The 22,430-nt window shown below is 39.3% G+C and overlaps 1 protein-coding gene across 2 annotated transcripts in view; it reads left to right on the top strand.

Moving 5' to 3' along the window:
- Positions 1–16,486, top strand: part of LOC149816752 (uncharacterized) — a 50,766-nt gene extending 34,280 nt beyond the window's left edge. Inside the window, exons 2-5 of one of the 2 annotated variants that reach the window (XM_089987529.1) lie at positions 14,584–14,634; positions 15,764–15,897; positions 16,006–16,097; positions 16,174–16,486. In XM_089987529.1, the coding sequence (XP_089843655.1) occupies positions 14,584–14,634; positions 15,764–15,897; positions 16,006–16,097; positions 16,174–16,367 (471 nt within the window). In that variant the 3' untranslated portion in view covers positions 16,368–16,486. The remainder of the gene's footprint in view (positions 1–14,583; positions 14,635–15,763; positions 15,898–16,005; positions 16,098–16,173) is intronic. The other variant, XM_089987531.1, reaches the window with a different exon arrangement.
- The last annotated feature ends 5,944 nt before the right edge of the window (positions 16,487–22,430 follow it).

Below are 22,430 nucleotides of genomic sequence, written 5' to 3' on the forward strand. Positions count from 1 at the left end.
TTAAGATACATAGCATAATAAACCCTCGAATTGGTCTCGACTGTTTCGGCTTGCATGCCATGTACGTACCCACATGGACGGTTAACAAGTGATACCTAAATTAAGCATGTTCACCCTTCAACTGTTGTTTTTGCATACTTATGGTATTACGTGCTAGCATACTGGTGAGTTTTTTGTGCAGTATATCTTTTCTCATTGTTGCTGTTATGGTATGCTTAACTGCTTTACCTGCTAGTTGTTCTTGTTCTTTTTGCACTCCTACTAGTTTTTTGCAAGACTGATCTATTTTATGGGTAGGTGATGAGTAGCGGCGAGAGACAGTCAACGGTGCATGCGACATGGCTCGAGAGTATACTTTTCCTTCCAGACTTCTGGCTGTCGTTGCAGGGTTTTGAGTTTTATGTTTTTGTCTTAATCTGGGGGCTGGGTCTGCTGTTGATTTTCTTTGTACAGTGACTTTTTATTAAGAATTTAGTACTCTTTTCACCTGTCTTCTATTTATCGTCGTGGTCATGTTTGGATTGTCGAGCTAAAGTGCCTGAGATTTGCCAGACTTGATTTTTAAAATAGAAAGATACTTTTTGAAGGGTTTTCAAAGCAGAGTTCAAACTTTTAGGGATTTTCCTCAGAAAACTTTAATTGTGAAGTTAAAAAATTTCGGGGCGTTACACACCTCCTCTATCCCTCTGCCTTCCTCAATCATTATAGTACCAAACGTAGTGGAGGAACTAGCTGCTGCTCCAAATTTCTTCTTCTTAAGAGTTGGTCATGTATTCCTCATATGCCCCAACTTTTTACAATAGTGGCATCTCACACCACTTAAATGACCTCTAGGTGCTCCACCTACTCTTGATCTACCTCCTTCATGCTCCATACTCTGCTGAGCAATTGCTAGCATTGATTCCTCAAACAATTGAGTACCAAGAGACTTCATCTTAGTTTTTTTTGCTATGAACTCAAAGAGAGTATGAGTAAGAGTAGGTAAAAAGGCTCTATGTAGGATGACGCTTCTCGCGTTATCATATTTTGGTGTAAAGCCATCGACAACTTAATGGCCCCAGCTCTATGCATTCCTTGTAATCTTTGCATTTGGAACGTTGACTCCTCAGTAGGGATGACAATGGATCGGGGGGGGGGACGGGGATCTGTTTGAACCCGCCCCATTTGAGGAGTGGATGGAGGACATGAAATGGGAAATGGACTGGGGATGGAGGTGAAAATAAAAACCCGTGCGGGGATGGACTTACACTTTCCCCCGCCTAGCCCTGTCCTCGATCCCCGTTAGTAAAATGACTAAAATACTGTTAGTTATTTAATAAAATTACATATAACTCCTATATATATATATATTCCTAATACTAAATTTCTAACCCTAAAGCCTAAAACGACCCTTTTAACTTCTTCAATTCTCCTTCCTTTCCTTCTTTCGGTCACCACGATCGACCCTTTCGGCCTCGTCTCAAGGCTCCTTTTGCCGTTCAGCGTGACAAATCGACCCTCTCGACGGCTCAGCCTCTCCTTCTCCTCCTAATGAACGCAGCGGTAGGAGACACGGACAGTAAATTTGGTGAGAAACAGGAACGAGAAGGGGGACGGGGACACGGGATGGGGGCAAGGATGGAGACAGGGATGGTAAATTTGAGATGGGGTGGGGTGGAGGTTCAAAGTCCTCCCGTCACTGGGATACACCAGGATGGAAGTCACTATTTTGAGACAGGGTGAGGATGGAGACCCTGTGCCCCGGTCCACTATTATCCCTACTTCTCAAACAATTGAGTAGCGAGAGACTTCACCTTAGTCTCTTTTGCTATGAGCTCAGAGATAGTCTAAGTGAGAGTAGCTAGAGAGGCTCTGTGTAGGATGATACTTCTCACATTATCATATGCCGGTTGCAACACCATCGACAACTCAATGACGTGTCCTCTTCTTAGTTTGCTTCCCAGCTCCATGCATTCCTTATGAAAACGTCTACACAACGAGCACTAATACCTCACAAGAGATGTGCACAAAGGTACTCAAATAACACTTGAACAAATATGCACAAAGGCATAAAATAACACAAATATGCACAATGGCATGCAAAGAATCTTTATATTAAAGAGGAGCTTGAGCTCTCAAGCTTGAACAGATACAAGGGGAAGTCCCCTATTTATATTATACAAAAGGAGCCACTTGGAGGGGCTCCAATGTGGTCGTTGGAGCCCCTCCAACATTCACATTTGTGACCGTTTGAGGGGCCCAACGACTACATTGGGCCCCTCAAGGTGTGTACAAAAAGGACAAAAGAAAAAGAAAAGTAAAAAATACAACCATATTTCAATTGAAATATGTGTAAAAAGTAAAATGACAAAAATACCCTTTATCGGATTTTACAAAGAGTGATGTATATATATATATATACATAGAGATATGTATACATATATATAGGACATATATGTATATGTATCTCCTATATATATAGATATATATAATATATTGAGTACATTTTAACACCCCCTCAAACTTAGGGAGTGATGACCGCAAGTTTGCCAAGGAGAAAATTAAATCTAGGAGAGCAGAGCACCTTGGTGAAGAAGTCCGTCAGTTGATACTCGGATGTCACATATGGAAGATCAATGACCTTCTTCAGGTATTCTTCTCTAACATAGTGGCAGTCCATTTCAATATGCTTCGTGCGTTCATGAAAAGTGTGATTTTTGGCAATATATATTGCGCTCTTGTTGTCACAACACAACTTTGTTGGTTCTTGAATGCGAACTCCCATATCTTCTAGCAGACGTCGAATCCAAACTATTTATATGGTTATGGACGCCATGACACGATATTCGGCTTCGGTAGAGAATAGAGACACCTTTTGTTGTTTCTTGCATCTCCAATAGACTAATGATTCTCCTAAAAAAATACAGAAACTAGTGATGGAGTGACGGTTATTAGGGTCACCTCCCCAATCAGAGTCAGTATATGCAATTAAATTTAATTCAGAGGATGAGGAAAGAAAGACTCCCTTATTTACCGTCCCCTTTATATATCTGATGATCGAAGAACGGCACCCATATGAACGGTTGTAGGGGCATGCTTGAATTGACAGGCAATATGAACTGTGTGAGATATATCGGGTCTGGTGATGCTGAGATACATCAATGAACCAACCAGTTGTCTGTAAGCAGTGAGATTATCTAGAGGAATCCCGTCATCAATTTTAAACTTTATCCCAACTACCTGTGGTGTTTCACAAATTTTGTCATCAGAAATACCTGACCGGTCAATGATCTCACAAACAAGTTTAGTTTGGGATAGGAAGTATCCTCTATGAGAAAAGGCAGCTTCAATGCCTAAAAAATATGTCAGAAAACCTAAATCTGACATCTCGAATTTTTCTGTCAAGGCATGCTTAATTCTTTTTATTCCCTTGACACCATTACCTGTAATTAACATATCATCAACATACAAAAGCAAGATTACAATTCCTGCATCAGATTTCTTTACAAACAGGGCAATGTCAGTATAACATGATATAAAACCATTTTCTGCCATTAAGTTGTTAAATCGATCATACCAAGCTTTGAGAGCTTGTTTTAACCCATAAAGAGCTTTTCGTAAATGAAGAATTTTTCCATTAGAACAATTTATTCCAGGTGGATCTTCCATGTAAACTTCTTCATTTAAATCCCCATTTAAAAAGGCATTTTTAACGTCCATTTGGTATATGTTCTATTTTTTAATCGACACAATGGTAGTAAGGCACCTAACTATAATCATACGTGCAACATGAGCAAAAGTTTCATCGTAGTCTACCCCATATTCTTGATCATAACCCTTAGCGACTAGACGAGCTTTATATCGTTCAAGAGTCCCATCACTCTTGGTTTTAACCTTAAAAACCCATCTACACCCTATAGTTTTATTACCTTTGGGAAGATCTTGAAATTTTCATATTTTAGCATTTCTTAAGAGCCTTAATTTCATTTTCCATAGCCGCTATCCATTCATCTTTCTTTTTGGCTTCAAAAAAATTTGGTTCTACGTAAGAGTGAATGACACTAAGGCGGGCTTTATGTTTGGGAGAGAAAGAGTCATAGGATATGAATCTAGAGGGGGGTTTCTTGTTTCTCTCTGTTCTTTGCGCACTTTCACTACTTAATGTAGTCGTTTCATTATATTTTTCTATAGCGCTTTTAAAACTGTTTTTATCTCTGTGTATAGGTGATAGGTTCTTTGTTTGTTCTATCATCATTCTCTTGATAGATAGGAGGATGAGGAAGATTGTTGTCTTCCTCTGCTTCATTATCGCTAAGATTATTTTGTATGGTCTCATCATCACTAATGTCATCATCTCTAGATAAGTCGAATAGGGAAGAATAATCTACACTTTCCTCATGAGAATCATTTCTTTCAAAACCACTAACATTTTCTAGAAAACTTACATTTCTAGATACATATAATTTATCATTCTTAATATCATAACATCGAAACCCTTTTTGAGTTTGAGAGTATCCAAGAAAAGCACATGGAATGGCTTTAGGTGAGAGTTTATCATTCTTATTTATAAGAACAAAACACTTGCACCCAAAAACCCTTAATCTACTATAATCAGGGTCTCTTTTATACAAAATTTCAAAAGGTGAAACCTTATTTAAATTTTTGGATGGGAGACGATTTATGAGATAGACGGACGCAAGAGCCGCCTCGGCCCAAAATCTTTTTGGAATGTTTTGTAAAATAAGTAGGGTTCTGGATGTCTCAATGATGTGTCTATGTTTTCTTTCGGTCAAACCATTTTGTTGAGGTGTTTTGGGGCAAGATTTTTGATGGATTATTCTATGTTCCTTAAGATAGCTCTTAAACTCATTTGAGAGATATTCTCCCCCGGAATCAGTTTTAAAAATTTTCAATTTTTCGTCAAATTGATTTTTAATCATCATATGGTAGGTTTTGAATGATGCAAAAACCTCGTGTTTATATTTGAGAAAGTATATCCAAGAATATCTAGAATAATCATCCACAAAGATCACATAATATGCAAACCCTCTTTTTGAGATAACGGGTGTCGGTCCCCAAACATCTGAATGGACAAGTTTAAATGGTTTTGTAATAAATATAGATCTTTGATAAAAAGGCAAACTTCTCATTTTTTTAAGAGTGCAATCATTACAATTGAAATCATTTTTACATAGATGTTTGGCAAAAGGTAAATAAGAGATCTTGGTGACATTGGGATGTCCAAGTCTTTTGTGTCACACATTAATGTCTTTACGTTGCACAACATTACAAAAGTATTCTTTGGAATACGAAGAAAGTCCACGTAGTATAGATCTCCCTTCCTAAAGCCTTCCCCAATCAACTTCCCGGACCGACGATCTTGTATCCAACATTTAGTAGATGAGAATTTTATATCACATCCATGGTCCGAGAGTTGAAAGACCGAAAGCAAATTTAAATTCAATTTTGGTATAAATCTTATTTTAGGAATAGAAAAGCCTTGTTCTTCAAAATTTCTGATTCCCTTGATTTCAAGAGAAGTGTCATCCGCGATTGAAACAAAAGTAGGAGATGGATTTTTTAAATATTCGGAAAGAGACAGAATATTTGGAGACATATGAAAAGAGGCACCCGAATCCAAAAGCCATGAAGTCTTATGGGAGGAGAGAAGGTGGATGTAGCTGCTCCGGAAATTGCCCCCTTGAGAAATGGTTGAAGTGCTTCCATAATTTGATGCAATGATAGAGCTCCATTTGAAGAAGATGAACTTTCTTCCTTTTGGGGTTGAGATATGGTAGCCATAGTTAGTAACTTCTTCCATTTTGGGCGAACAGGTTGATGTGACCCGGTTCTTTACAAAAATGGCACACAATCTTGCTATAGTCTCTTTTACCTCCTTGACTACTTGATTCTTGATTTTGATTCTTGAAATGGGGAGGTTTATAGGTTCTTAAGTTGTTTGCCAGTCTTGAGACGACATTCACACCATCACTTTCTTCTTGGTTTGAGGGAGTTGCATGGATACATGGATAGTTTTTCCTTATAACCATACGGGTCTTTTCCCCACTTAGTTTCGTAATAACATCCTCAAATGAAGGGTAAGTAAAAGAGGAAATAAGAGAGGATCGTATTTGCTCGAATTCGGGTCTAAGCCCATTTAAAAAGTTAAAAAAGCGATCCTCCTCCAATTGCTTATGTCTAAGTTCGATAGCTTTACCACTCTACTTAGGTTCAAGCATGTCAAGTTCATCCCAAATGGATGACAATTCCGCAAAATATTCTCTAATAGACATCTCATCTTGTTAAAGAGTCAAGGCTCTTTTTTGAAGATAATATTTGTGAGATAAATCTCTTAAAGTATATATTTTTTCAAGATATTTCCACACTTGAGAAGCCTTTTTGAATTTAATGATGTTGGCATTGATCTTCGTCTATACGGATGAGAAAATCCATGATAGGATTTTAAAATTTTTCATCTCTCATTCCTCATGTTTCTGGGAGTATTTTTCAAGAGCCTTATTTCTTTCTTCACCTTCAAAAATTTTGATTTCACTTTTTTCTATCAAGGTGATCTTAGGCTTCGGTTTCGGAATCGAACCTTGGACATAATCCCAAAACCCTTTTTCCTTTAATATGGGCCTCCATGTTACCGGCCCAAACATGACAGTTGGAGACATCAAGTTTGAAGCTAAGAGAAAAATGGAAGTCTTTTTCACCCATTAAAGAAGAGAAAAAAGTACGTACCACAAAAGGATTGTTTATCTTACTTGGTGGAATGCACTTTTAAAATATTAAATGAAGAGAAGACTCCACGCCAATCACCCAAAAGTTGAAGGCACATTTTTCGAGGCACCCAATAGCGTGAATAGCCACACGATCTTCTTTCTTCAAACCAAGCTCTGATACCATGTGAAAATGTCTACAAAGAAACAATACGTATACGAGCACTAATACCTTACAAGAAATGTGCACAAAGGCACTCAAATAACACTTGAACAAATATGCACAAAGGCATAAAATAACACAAATATGCACAATGGCATGCAAAGAATCTTTATATTCGAAAAGAGGAGGAGCTTGAGCTCTCAAGCTTGAACAAATACAAGGGGAAGTCCCCTATTTATAATACACAAAAGGAGCCACTTGGAGGGGCTCCAATGTGACCGTTGGAGCCCCTCCAACGGTCACATTTGTAACCGTTGGAGGGGCCCAACGACTACATTGGGCCCCCCAAGGTGGGTACAAAAAGGACAAAAGAAAAAGAAAAGAAAAAAGGAAAAAAAAGAAAAAAAAAAAGTTAAAAAGACAACCATATTTCAATTGAAATATATGTAAAAAGTAAAATACCCTTTATCGGGTTTTACAAAGAGTGATATATATATATATATATATATATATATATATATAACATTGAGTACATTTTAACAGTCACTATTTTGAGACGGGGTGGGGATGGAGACCTTGTCCCCCGCACCGCCCGGTCCACTATTATCCCTACTCCTCAAACAATTGAGTAGCAAGAGACTTCATCTTAGCCTCTTTTGCTATGAACTCAGAGATAGTCTGAGTGAGAGTAGCTAGAGAGGCTTTGTGTAGGATGATACTTCTCACATTATCATATGCTGGTTGCAGCACCATCACAACTCAATGGTGTGTCCTCTTCTTAGTTTGCTTCCCAGCTCCATGCATTGTAACGCCCCAAAAATCCAGGACTTGTAACTTTTAGAATAGTTTAGAAAGCTTTGCAATCATACAATAATCAGAGTGTAAATAGTACTTCAGCGGAAAATGATATCTTTAAAACCACAAGTCAATGGACCTTGAGCGCATTACAGCGTAAACTTTCATTTGCCGAATTTCGCACAACTATTGAAATCAAATGGTTTTGAAATGCAATTTCAATGATGGAGAATTTGTTTGTTAAAACTGAGAAGAAGTTTACTAAAACAGCTTTAGTAACTCAAGGTTTAATAAAAAGAGAAATTTTGGAATACCCTTTATACCAAATTTACCAACATGTCCTCAGGAGCGAAACGTCAGGGAAAGAGCTCTATCTTAATCTCATCACGCCATCGTGCCATCGCCGACTGTATTACTTATCCAAAACCTACCCATAAAATGGGTCAGTTTCACTAAAAACTGGTAGGTGCACAGACAGGATAATATTGAACATAATTAAGCAGAATAATTTAATATGTCAAGCAGACAGACAATTATATAGTAATTTAATTTCAACAGATTCACGGAGCAAACTATCATGAGTACAATGCTAAAATTATTACAAGCATTTTACTGGCACAAGTAGGCTAACTAGTACAAGCAAAGAACTGCATAAGAAATACAATGTTTCATCAACCACACACACAATTCCATAAGTACTGAACCTGTTGTACATTATAACTTTCATACGCGCATAACTCAACAAATTGTGTGATCGGATTTAAATTATGTTTCGATATTAACTGGCCAAGCGGGTACGCACAAGGCACGACTCTAAAAATAGCCTAGACTGATCCGGGGGTTTATTATGCTATGTATTTTATGATAACCCGGATAGCTGACTGAGTCCGCACCTAAGGGGACGGTCGGTGACCAAGAGGAAATCCCCAAAGCAGCATAAACAATGGATGCATCCCAAACATGGAGAGCTACCACCTAGGATAATTATGGTAGTCCCATTCCCCTAACTCCGATGATTGGGGAAGCCGAGTTTTTTGCTCGTAACTGCCATTAATGGTCTGTCCATCGAAGTTTTGTACCTTCCTGTCCTCTCTCCTGACAGGAGTCAGCGATTCGAATGAATACATCAGGGGTAGTTAATTGAAGACCCATTCTACATACTCTGGTCTTTCGACCAACTCGAGTATCTTGCCGGTGAAGGCGAAAACATCACTTATTTAGGTGATCACAACATTTTGTTATTTGCACTCATCGAGGTTGCCACAACCTACTCATCCAATCATCGCAACGTAAGAAGACGTACTTGTCAAAAAGTACGGTCGTACTTGTCAAAAGTACGGCTACGATGAAAGGGAAATGGTTCCACAAAAAAACCCCAACAGATATTATCTGCAAAAGAATTAATACAACACAGCCTGGCAAGATAAGTCTTGAATTCACTTCAACAACATTTTTCATATTTCATGATGCAAGGTCATCTCGGATCTCTCGTCCGATCAACAAAGTACTTAACATGTTATGCATGTCTAAAAGTACGCTATACTGAACCAGGGAGGTGTGTGGGCTTCTCAAAAGGAACACCCAACACACAACTTCTTAACGATTCAAAGAATAAAAGAGTGCTCATTTGACACGATTCATCCTTAAAAGCCATAATGCCACATTAAGTCATTCACGCAAGGCACAACACTATCAATCTTGCATCCAAAATTTATCTTAGTATCGACATGTGACACTAGATTGATAAATAAAGAACGGGTCCTTCAACAGAACCCCACTCATTCATATGCTCATGCCCCTGATCGGGGTTATTCGAATTGGGTCGCAACTCGAATCGGGGTTATAAAATATTTCTCCCAAGTGTGTGGACCTGGGAGGGCCTATATGTGACTTCGAAATCCGACAGGACTTAAAACTTAACTTTGCAAAAGTTGTGTATTTTGAAGAGCCCTGGGTTTGCAGAAGGAAATCCTCTTTAAAAGAACTATAGCGCACAAGTGCAACTTCTAGTGTTTTGAAAACAAGTGATAACAGGATAGGCACAAGACTACATTTATGTAAGTACATATTTACCATGAGTGTGAGCATATGCAGGTTATAACATGTCAACAAACAACTCTCGACTTGCGATGCCGCACATCGAAGGAAAAACGCATAAGTAACACACGAGGTGCCAAACCATACCTTGACCACTTAGATAGGCAGACACATAAGGTCATAAGTAATACATGAGACACGAAGTCGTACCTCACTCAAAGGAAATATGCAGGCATAAATGTATACATGCAAACAAGGGCATATGTATTTCAAAAAGTACGAAACCACACCTCAAATTCATAAACAACTACGCAAAATAATAATCGAAGAATGAAATTGTACATCAACCCATAGGAACGTACAAGCAAGTGTATATGCAAGCAATTAAGGGCATAAGTATTGCAAAAAGTGCGAAACCACCTTCGACACATAAGCAAATACACAAATTAATATTCGAAGAGTAAAATCGTACCTCGACTCATAAGCATGCAAACAAGAATAATACGCCACACAAAAGCAATATAAATCTAAGTACAACTAGCATGGACATCTTAATTATTTCAACTTAATTAGATCTATTGCCCTTTGTGCGACTTTACCCTACCTTGGGATGTCGTGCAGCTGTGTACGCCTACGCGTGAGGATAATACGAGGGTTGAGCCGCGAAGCACGATCGAGACATGTTGCGTAAATATGCAAGAGTGTGAGAGTTATAATGACGTAGTTGACAAAAAGAACAGAAGGGCAGTGGTAAGACCTGCCCTGTCGGCGGAATCAAATGAGTGGTAGGGGTATCGGCCCCTGACTGACCAAACAACGAATGACAGGGGCCTCGGCCCCTGTCTGACAGGACAGCGGATGGCAGGGGCCTCAGCCCCCGCCTGACAAAACAGTGAATGGCAAGGGCCGAGGCCCCTGCCGGCCAAAACAACGAACGACAGGGGTCTCGGCCCCTGCCTGCCAAAACAACAAACAGCAGGGGTCTCGGCCCCTGCCTGCCAAAACATCAAGCGACAGGGGTCTCGGCCCTTGCCTGCCAAAACAACAAACGGCAGGGGTCTCGGCCCCTGCCTGCCAAAAATCAAACAGCAGGGGTCTCGGCCCCTGCCTAACGAAATAAATAAATGGCAGGGGCCTTGGCCCCTGCCTGACAAAACAGCCAATGGCGGGGGCCTCGACCCCTGCAAAACAATGAATGGCAGGGGCTTCAGTCCCTGCTAGACAAAACAGAAACTGGCAGGGGCCTCGGCCCCTGCCTGATGAAACGAAATAATGGCAGGGGGGGTCCGGCCCCTGCCTGACAGAACAACGGCGAAATAAGGGGGAAGGTGCGACAGGGGGGCTGTCGATCCCCTGCCACCCTTCAAGAGAAAAAAGGAAAAAAAAAGAGGAGGAGGGTGCCGCAGGGGTGACTGGCCCCCTGCCGGCTCTCCGGCAACTTCAAGAGAGAGGGGGAGACGACAGGGGCCCCGTAGGCCACCTGTCGGGCCTCCGATAGATGCAGAGGGAGCGGGAAGAGGATCAGAAGGCAGGGGAGGAGAAGGCCGAGGAGATAGAGGGCGTACCTGGAAGGAGGCGTCGTCGTCGATGTCAGCTCACTTGCGAGGTCGTCGGTGGCGGCGATTGGAGAGAGGCAGCAGCGTCGGGAGGAGAGGAGGAGGAGGAGAAGAGAAGGGAGGTGTGCCTCCCCTCCCCTCCCGGGATGCTCTTAAAGAGCTCGGGGCGATCTTCGGGGAAACCCTAAAAGGGTTACCCTTATCCTGCTGTCGAGGGGGGGGGGGGCTGCGCGGGTGAGGTGCGGCGCACAGGGGGGTTTTGTTTTTTAAACAAAACCTCTCCTGCGTCGGGTTATGAAACCCTAATGATGACGGGCCCGGGTCGGGTCCGGACCCGACCCGGCCCGGGTCCGATTAAATTTTTTTTAATGCGGGTTTTACATGCATTCCTTGTAATCTTTGCAATTGCAGCACCTCTCATTAGACCCACTTAATGCAAGAGAATCTCATATTTGTTGAATCTCCGAACAGAAGCCTTTGATAGACTTCTTCTCTAGCCTGAGAGCCCTAAGCTCCTGCATTATTTGATATTCCCTTGCACAATTCTCTTGCTTATACATTGGCTCCAATAAAGCCCACACATCCTTTGCTTCTTGAAATTTTGCAAGGTTCATAGCAATATGCTGCTCCAGTGAACCAAGTATCCATGACTTCTGTCTAGTGTTGTTCATCCTCCATTCCTTCATCAACTTTTCATAATCCAATACACCTTGTTTACGTTTCTCACTTGTCCCATCCAAGTATCCTCTAAGCCCACGACCTTCTATCATGGCCATCATAAACTCCACCAATAACCATAATTGGTCCCGTCAAGTTTCACTGATGTCAACTGAATAAATTCTCCTTTTTCCATACTTTTGTTGAACCCCAACTACAATATCAAGAAGTTGCACAAACCAACAAGCAAGAAAAAATGCTAAGATATGTAGTATATAGTTGTAGCAAAATAAACCAATAATCAGCAATAGACCTTCACCCAAATATCTAAAAAACTAGGCCAATCTACACAGCTGACACCTTGATCCAAGGAAAGTCCTTCACAAGAGCTTCAAAGTAGATGTAAATCTCAGCCAAAATACAAGGAAACATGCGCCAAGATACTATCCAGCTATCCAATGCAAAATCACACTAAAAACATCAAAGCCAATGAGAAGGAAACCCAAATTCTCCTACCACCACGTAAGAATAATGAAAAATCATGATGAAACTCACAAAATATGCAATATCCTGCCACAAAACTGATTCCCTCACACTTATATCTCAAGAACGACCCAAATAGAAGCAATTTGAGGAATCAAAACCCAGAAATCTAATCGGATTTCAAAGAATCGCCAAATCTGAAGAGAACTCTCAATGAAAACTAGAACACATTAGAAAATTATAGAAATTCCAATGCTTCTCCAAAAATCACGATGCTTGAATCATTGGACTCTTAAAATCAAGAACTAGTAGATTCTCAAAGCAAAACCGGCGAAGCCACACTCATTGTATCAGACGTTTCTCATAAAGATGATGTCAGCCTGACTCCCGAGCTTGACTGCAGAATGAGGCTTTAGTCTCCCCTCTGATCATAGTTAGCAAAACTCCGTTTAAAACACGTTCCTTTCAATAAAACTTTGAAAATGAAAAAAACAATTGAAAGTAATTTGAAACTGTTTTTCAAAAAAATTGGCAAAAAAAAAATATGTTCTTTTGAGAGAAACGTTTAGAACACAAAAACTACATTTAAACAAAATACTTTTCAAAAAAACTCAATTACAGATCCAATTGGATTGGATCTTGGGTTCGGATCATAATGATTATTGAATATAAATCTCATTGTTTTGATATCCTAACTTGTTTTTCCTAGAAAAATCTCATATATGTCCCATGTTTTTACCTTGTTTTATAAAATTGAAACAGAATTACATGCCTGTATAATGTTTGCCAAATTTTTTATGACTCATTCTTTTATGTGGTTGTTTTAGTGTTAAACCTTTCAAAAAATCTATCCAGTATTTAACAATTTTTTGTCAATTCACATATTGCTAACTATGCCTCTGATGCAATCAATGCCCTCTTACTGCAAAAGTTGTCTCCGATACCATATGGAGCCAAGAAGATGAAGCAAAAGAGGTAATGAGGAATATGAAGCTTCATTTCTATTCTTTCTTAAAGATACAAGGTATATAGGGGTCAACTCCCCTTTCTGCAACATTTACTTGACTCTAAAATGCCCTTACAAACATAAATAAATACATTGAATGGAGTACAGAAACCTGGACAGATTTGACCCTCATAACTTTGACTCTATTCACATGTACAACACTATATTACATGCTACCTTTAACATAATGCATGATAAGGACATCAAGGTTGACCTGATAACTTTCTGAAATTTTCTTTCTGTTATAACCTGTGTAAATTATATGCAACTTACTTGTAGGGCTTTAAAATTTTTTGTCGTAAGTGATCATTACTTGAAACAATAAGGTACACAGGTATAGTCAAGGTTTTAAAAAGCGTATTGTAACCCATATTGACTAGGATCAAAATAAAATATGTATCATATCGTATCTTAAAAAATTGCATTTTTCATTAAAAAAATCTATTTTCAGTTATGAGATCAAGCTTTATTGGTGCAACACTGTAGTATACTAATTATGGTCTTTCTGGACATTGTAATAGTCAAGTACCTTGTAGGAAGCATTATTAGGAACATTTATCATTATTGGTCTTCAAAATGGAGCAGAGTACCTAATTTTGAGTTTTGAACTCATGCTTGATTTGTGTAACACACATTATTAGATTTATTATGTTATTTGTGGTCATTGTAATAGTCAAGTGCCTCGTAGGAAGCATTATTACTTTATTAGGAATATTCAGCATTATTGACCTTCAAAATGAACGAGTTCTGGATCTGGTCCTGCCGGATCAGGACCTGGAGTTCTCCCTACTGGTTTAAAATAGGCTTTTTGGGTCATTTTTTACCTAGTCAGACCTATGCCTGGACCATGTATCTGAGAATGTGGTTGCTGGAACCTTCTTGTGACGTGTCCAACCCTTGCTTTTATCTCCATTTCTCATGTTTATGTTACAGAGAAAACATGTTAAAATGATGTTTCATTGGCAAACGCTTTTTAGTTTTTACCAGGTGTTGGAGAATATCTTCATTTTCTTTTGCAGTGTGGCATACATAACCTTGTAAAATTCAACAGGATGTCTGTATGAGACCACGTTATGGACACATGCATGTGTATAATCATAATTATGTCCATTAATTGGCGTGTATATTTTCCATTTTTCTTTTTTGTTATTGTTCTCTGTTTGCTGAATGAAACTTTTTCAACAGGCAGCATTTTCAGCATCCTGGTTATTCTTTAGTGCCATTCCGGCTTTGCTGGTATATATTCTGTTCCCTTATCCTTTCAAGTACTATTAAAGTTATAAAGTTTCCATGTGAATGATATTGGCAGATTATTTGTTCATTTCTTTTCTTTTGTTTTTTAACATAAAACAGTTAATTGTTGTGAAACAACATAATAATTTTCTCATAATTGCCTCTTCTCTATGCTATCAAAAAATCTTGTTGATATTATCCATTTGCATGCATTAAGATGCTAATCAGAAAAAATGCATTAACCTACTTCGTTGAAGATTTAATCGTTCTATTTAAGATTTTTGGATGATTATATGGCATGTCCTTTATTGTAGGTGAACTGTTATCTGGTTTCTTGAGAGGCGACATCTCATCTTTTCAAGTTTCTTAGAAGCGGCCAGTTCAATTTGTTGTACTTCTGTCCACCAAGAAAGAATTTTTTGTGCACATAACCTTGTTAGAGATTCTTGGTGAAAGAGACTTTTGGATGGATGAAGACTGTCTGTGTTTTCAAGCTCTTGCTTGATTCTTTTTTACATTTATTTCTTTGGACAGTTGTTGTTTATCAAAAAGTGTCTCTGATATGCAGATGTTTCGAAGCTGTCTCCCTATTAATGTCTTACCTGTGTTGAAAATCTTAAAGAACAAATACAAATTTATATTTCACAATAATATTAGCATGCTACTGAATTGTCATTCAGCTCATCTTGATGAATGCATGACTATTTTGGTTTCTAATCAGAGGATGTACTGCAATTATTTCTTGAACAAATTACCAAAATTTCTTCATTTTGTTGGCACGGTTTAGTCCTTGCTACTCCTGTCTTGTCCTCCACTTGTTCTGTTTAATTTACTTCTAGATGAATGAGAAGATGTTGTGGTAACTTGTATTAGATGTTTAAGAATCATAAGGATGTTTGATGAGTGATGACCTGCGTGACTTGTGAGATGTTGCTCCATGTGAATCTTTGAGTACATGCCTGAAAGAGGAAGCACTTCTGCTTAAATATCATATCATCTCAGTTAATGAAGTTTGGATATAAATATAGATATGCTAGTCTGATTTTTTGTCCTATTTTCTGTGACAAATTTGAATGTTATTTTGAATTCTCAGTAACATTCCAATGATAGAATTTGTAACTTATGCTGGAAGGCTTTCAGAAAGGCTGCTCAGTCACTCGAGAAGCTGCTAGATGCCACGAGGGAAGAGCTTCCCAACACAATGGCTGCCATCAGATTGACTGGCATGGAAATTAGTGATTTGACAATGGAGCTTAGTGATTTGGGGTTAGTTTCCAAATATCTTTTTATTTCAAACAAATCAATCATTCTTTCTCTCTCTTTTTTTTTATCTTGTTAACATCCTTCAAAGCAAGTATTCACATATTTGTGCAGTCAGGAGATAACTGAAGGTGTACGTAACTCCACCAGGGCTGTTCGCATTGCTGAGGAGAGATTGCGGCATTTGGCGAATATGACTACACCAGGTTGGTGAACTGTATGAGTGCCTGACATGATGACTTAGATTGAACGGTGGGTTTTATTTTCTCTTCACTTGATTAGCTTTGTTACAGGAGAAAACTATGGTGATGCACAACAGAGAAACTCCCGCGGTAGCTAAAACAGCAAGAACCCTTCATGATGGGATTGTTAGAAGTCGTGCAATTTTACAAAGCCTGGTCAGTCTTGTCCGGTTCTCTAGGTGGGTGATGAATTTCTGGGCAACTCAGAAGCAAAAAAGACGGCTTTCAAAGTGAGAGTCATGGTATTTTGTTTATTTTTGTGCCATATGATATTTCGTGTTCAGTCTGTTAGCACATTGTAGTTATCGGAGAATGTAGGCTTCCAAATGTAAGCATTTCATTCCCTTTTCTTCCAGTAATGAGTGTAGATATGCATTATAAGTGTGGGTTTCTCTGTGATTTGAAGATTTTTCCAAATCATTTCCAACAGTTTTGTTAACATCATGGGACCCGCAGGTCACCTTATATTGTTCATTTGAGTTTCAGAAGTGAATGAAGCACCATTAGTTAAGAAAAGGGAAACAAAAGTAGTGGTAATTATTTGCTCTAGGAAGTGATTTAGTACATTACTAGTATCAAGCATCCTAAAGTCACAACCTTAGATGCTAAACAAACCCCGTTAACTGTTGACCAAGGATCAGTGAAAACTAAAAAGGCGAAAGTGTACATTGCAGAAGATGACTTGGTGTGCTTATCATTTGCAAATATGCTACGCACTCATGGAAGTAAACTCTCGTGGCCTTTTTTTTGTCTGGTTCATCCATGATTTGGAAATTCTATGGCCCTAGTTGCTTGTTTTTTACTACCAGTGCCCATTTGGTATGTGAAAGTTTTCCATTACACTTGGACAATGTCATGGCTTGTCTGATAAAGGCTGGAGCTTGCAGCAATAGCCTTTTGTTGTTAAGTATGACAAGCTAGCCTTCATGTGCATTCTTTCTTTCAGTTACCAGTACGATCATGCTGTTTTGTTTTTTTATATTGATCTTAGGATTCTTTGTGAACAATTACTAGCGGTGAGATGATGATGACTTGGTTGGGTTGGTTGAACAATTATTTGACTTTTGCAGGCACTTTTTATACTTGTCATTTGTTTGGGTCTCATCTTCAATTAGTATCATTCAAATGTTGATTAGAATGATGTAAAGGATAACACGTTCTTAGGAACCTTTTGTTGTTGATAAATTTGGTAGTGAAATGTTTATTTTTGAATGGCTAGATACATGATTCTCTTAGGATAATGAACTTCCCAGTTTGAACTGACACATCTGTTGTTACACATAGAAATTTATTTTTGAACCAGGTACTTTCCATTTGATGCTAACAAGCTGTATTTCTACAATTGACTGAACCTTTTATATTAGGCAGCTGACACTGAATTCTTAGTTGCAGTAAGAGAATTGTGTCAAGCTGTTTCCCACTGTGACCATTCCTTCATTTGGTACTATAGTCCTTGTTGTTTTCTTTCAGCCCTAGGTTCGATTTCAAGGAGAAGAGAGAGAGAGAGAGAGAGAGAGAGAGTTCTCGATTCATTAACCCTAATCACCTATTTAAAGAGGTGATTAGGTGTAACACAATTACAAGTAGGCATATGTAATTATGCTTAATTACGTATGACCACCTCAAGACATGAATATTACTTTTAACACTCCCCCTCAAGCTGGAGCATATATATCTATCATGCTCAGCTTGCTGCAACATCTTGAGAAACCTGCACTTGCGAGAGGCTTGGTGAAGACGTCTGCAACTTGGTCTTCGGACGTCACATGACTAGTAGAAATATGCCCCGCCTGCACTAAGTCACGTATATAGTGACAATCAACTTCAATGTGTTTCGTTCTCTCATGAAAACATGATTGTTAGCTATATGGGTAGCTGCTCGATTATCACACATCATCAACATTGGGGATGGAATCAACACTTGTAGGTCTTTTAGAATGGACCTAACCCACATCATTTCAGCAGCAGTTTGAGCCATAACTCTATATTCTGATTCAACACTTGAACCAGCTACCACAGTTTGTTTCTTACTTCTCCAAGTAATTATGTTTCCTCCGACAAACATGCAGAACCCTGTGGTGGACTTTCTATCATCGATGGCCCCTGCATAGTCTGCATCTGAGTATGCAATTATATCAAGGTTGGAGCCTTGTTCATATAGCAATCCCTTTCCAGGAGAGGATTTCAAATACCTGAGAATCATCATAGCTGCCTGCCAATGCACTCGAGTAGGTTTGTCCATGAATTGACTTATCTTACTCACTGCTAAGGAGATATCTGGCCGTGTTACAGTGACATATAAAAGTTTGCCAACCAGGGATCTAAAACTTCCACTGTCAATAGGTTCTACTTCTTCATCATACATATGCAGTTTAGGATCCATTGGTATATTGGCTGGTTTGGCGCCTAACATCCCTGTTTCCTGCAGTAGATCAAGTACATACTTTCTTTGTGATAAGACTAACCCCTCACTGTTTCTGGCCACTTCTATGCCCAAGAAATATCTAAGAGAACCGAGATCTTTTGTGACAAAATGCTTCTGAAGATGAATCTTTGTGTCTGAGATGTCCTTTGCACTACTCCCTGTACGAATAATATCATCTACATATACAACCATAACCACAATACCAACAAAGGTTTTCTTGATAAACAAGGAGTGATCTGAAGATGACCTGTTGAAGCCAAATGCAGACATAATTTCAAATAACTTCTGAAACCATGCACGTGGACTTTGTTTGATACCATATATAGCTTTCTTTAGTTTGCACACCTTGCTACACTCCCCCTGAACCTCAAACCCGAGAGGTTGCTGCATGTACACTGTCTCAGATAGATCTTCATATAAGAAGGCGTTTTTCACATCTAACTGACATAAACTCCATCCATAATGGACAACTATAGATATGACCAATTGAATAGTCCCAAGACGGGCTACTGGAGAAAAGGTCTCAAAAAAGTCAACTCCATATGTTTGAGTATACCTTTTAGCGACCAACCAGGCCTTGTACCTTTCAATTGAGTCATTTGAGTTGTACTTAATGGTGTAGACCCACTTACATCCAACGATATCTGCATCAGTGGGAGGAACAACCAAATTCCATGTGTCACATGAGAGCAAGGCATCCATCTCGACCTGCATTGCTTGCTTCCACTTAGGATCTAATAATGCTTGTTGATGATTAAGTGGGACAAAAGTGGCAGATAAAGCAGAGATAAAATTCCTCATGTGAACCCCAAGTCGTGCCTCAGTAACAAACTTGGAGATAGGATGTAATGTGCATTGCCTTTTACCTTTTCTGAGAGCAATAGGTCTGTCATCATCAACATTAGACATCGTAATATTTTCAAGAGAACTCACTTCTGAAGAAGGCGATGGTGTAGGTGGTGATCTGCGAGTGTACACCAGAGGAGGATCTTGGTACCGAGCAAATGTGGGAGACTGAGAATGAGAGATAGACTTAGAAAATGACTCCAAAGGAAAAGGAGGAATCGAAAGAGGCAGGGTATCACCCTGTTCAACATGCAGTCCGGATGCAGTGGTAGAAAAATAAGGAACAGATTCAAAGAAAGATACATTTGCACTAACATACTCTCGCCGGGAGATGGGATCATAGCAACGGTAGCCTTTTTTATTTTTCGGATATCCAAGAAATACACACTTGATAGCTTGGGCAGACAATTTATCACGGTTAGGTCCAAGTTTATGAACAAAGGAAACACATCCAAATACTTTGGGAGAAATTGGAAACAAAGGAGCGTTAGGATAGAGAATGTGTAAGGAAATTTGTTCTTCCAAAGATGAAGATGGCATACTATTAATGAGATAACAAGCGGTGAGAACGACGTCCCCCCAGTATGAGGGTGGCATATTTGATTGCAACATAAGGGTGTGAGCTACATCTAGAAGATGCCTATGTTTTCTTTCAGCAACGCCATTTTGCTGAGATGTATGGGCACAAGTAGTTTGAGGACGAATGCCACGGCTTCGATAAAATTGTAACAATTCATTGGATTTGAATTCAAGAGCATTATCTGTGTGGATAATCTTGACGAGAGACTGAAACTGAGTCTTTATTTCAATAATTAAAGATATAAGAACGGAGGCAACCTAAGACCTTTCTTTTAATAAGAAAACCCATGACAATCTGGAAAAATCATCAACAATAACTAAGTAATAACGACACTGAGACCGACTAGGTACTCTACTAGGTCCCCATACATCAACATGCAAAATCTCAAACATTGTTTGACTCGATAGACTCTGACGAGAAGGAAAGGAGCTTCTGTGATGTTTGCCCAATTGATAGGCGTCACACTGGAATGAAACAGATGAAGAAATCTGAGGAATATGTCTACGAAGCTTTGGCAAAGGAACATGACCAAGACGGAGATGCCACTAATAGGTACTGGAAGATGGCTCAGACACAGAATTCATGGATCCAACCGACTGATGTAGATAATAGACACCACCCTCCTCATGGCCTCCACCAATCTGCTTCCCCGTCAGCAAGTCCTGAAAAATGCAACACACAGGATCAAATATCACCCTATAATTATTCTCCTTAGCAATACGACTAACAAATAGTAAGTTCTGAGAAAATGAAGAAGCATGAAAGACATTAGTCAATTGAATTGTGGGGGATATAGGAATGTTTCCTTGGCCTACAACAGGAGAAGATCTCCCATCAGCAAGTATAACATTGCGAGGTTCTGCAATAGGATGTAGCTTAGAAAAATTATGGGAAATCCCACACAAATGTCTAGAGGCACCAGAATCAATAATTCATCTACTACCTTGATAACTCAGGCTATCACCTGTAGAGCATGCCATATCAGCAACAGGCATAGGGGCACTCAAATTGGGAAGCTGGTGAAACATCAGTTCATTATACTCTGCACGACTGAGAGTAACCGAATCGCTGGAGGAGGTAGTGTGGTTCTCTGCCTCAAGATTAATAACTTGAGCCTTGGATGCATTCAGTTTAGGTGATGGAATAGGAGGTCGACCAGTCTTATCCCGGCACCTATCTTCAAGATGTCCAATTTTACCACAATATGTATATTGAGGTCTTCCTCTACCTCCAGTGCTACGACCTCGACCTCTTCCTCGAAAACTCAAGAAAGTACCTCTTCCACGACTTGAGGTGCTTGCAAGGGCAGATGCCTGTGATTCAGAATGAGTTTGAGAAGAGTGATGTCAAGCCTACTCAGACGATTATAGGACTCTGCTAGAGTAGGAACGTCAGAACTCGTTAGCATTTGGACTTTGGCAACCGAGAATTCCGATGACAACCCTGTAAGAAAACGAGCAACCATAGTCTGCTCCTGATGGATCTTCTGTTTGGTGCAGCATAAGGGTCTGTGTGCATTTAGCCTCTCAAAAGCATATTTAACCGAGGCATAGTATTGCGCTAAAGACCGATCTCCTTGTTGCAACTGATAAATCTCCTGCTCAACTTCTAGAATGCGACTCACATTAGTTTCATGAGAATATGTATCACGGAGATTGTCCCACATTTGTTTAGCTGAAGTGTAATAAATCAGTCCATCAGCTATATGTGGTTGTACACTGTTCATTATCCATGACATCACGATGTCATTGTCTTCATCCCAGGTGGCATATTTTTCTATTCTTTCAGTGGGCTCCAATTCCAACAAGACGTGCTTTTTTTTATGACAGGAAACAAACATTATGAAGGTGTGAGACCACCTCGCATAATTTGAATCATCTAGCTTAACTGAACATCCATGTGAAAATGGATTTGCAAAGGCCTTATATTCACCAATGGCCTCTCCTTTTTTATGATTATCTAAAGCACATGACTCAGCCATGTAAATTTTTTTTTTCACCCGGGGCAACCAAAAAAAAATTAGCCAACCAACTATTTTTGTGAAACAATAATCTTCTGCATACTTTGTTTCATATCAGAATAGTGATCAGATCACTACCACGACACCAAAGGTTAAACAACGACTATCAACTTGAGATTGAAAACAACTACCATTTAATCTTCCAAAGCAAAGATCTGTTCGAGACATTCAACAGTGACTGATCCCATTTATAAATCTGATCGCCGACAACAATATTTCAATTGCATCCATTAAAAATAAATCTAAACCCAAGACGATATCAAAACGATCTGACCTTGATCTATAAAAAAAAAATTGTCCAGTCCTTCAACCCACATTCAGTTCACGATTTCAGCAGCTTCTCCACGATCAACACCAGCACACGATCGGCAAGTGACCTCCATGCCAGCAAAAAAAAACATGATCACAGTTTCAGCAGCTTCTCCA

Source organism: Nuphar pumila, chromosome 14 (genome assembly GCF_984573655.1).
Source record: "Nuphar pumila chromosome 14, dmNupPumi1.hap1.1, whole genome shotgun sequence".
In the NCBI taxonomy this organism is placed as follows: domain Eukaryota; kingdom Viridiplantae; phylum Streptophyta; class Magnoliopsida; order Nymphaeales; family Nymphaeaceae; genus Nuphar; species Nuphar pumila.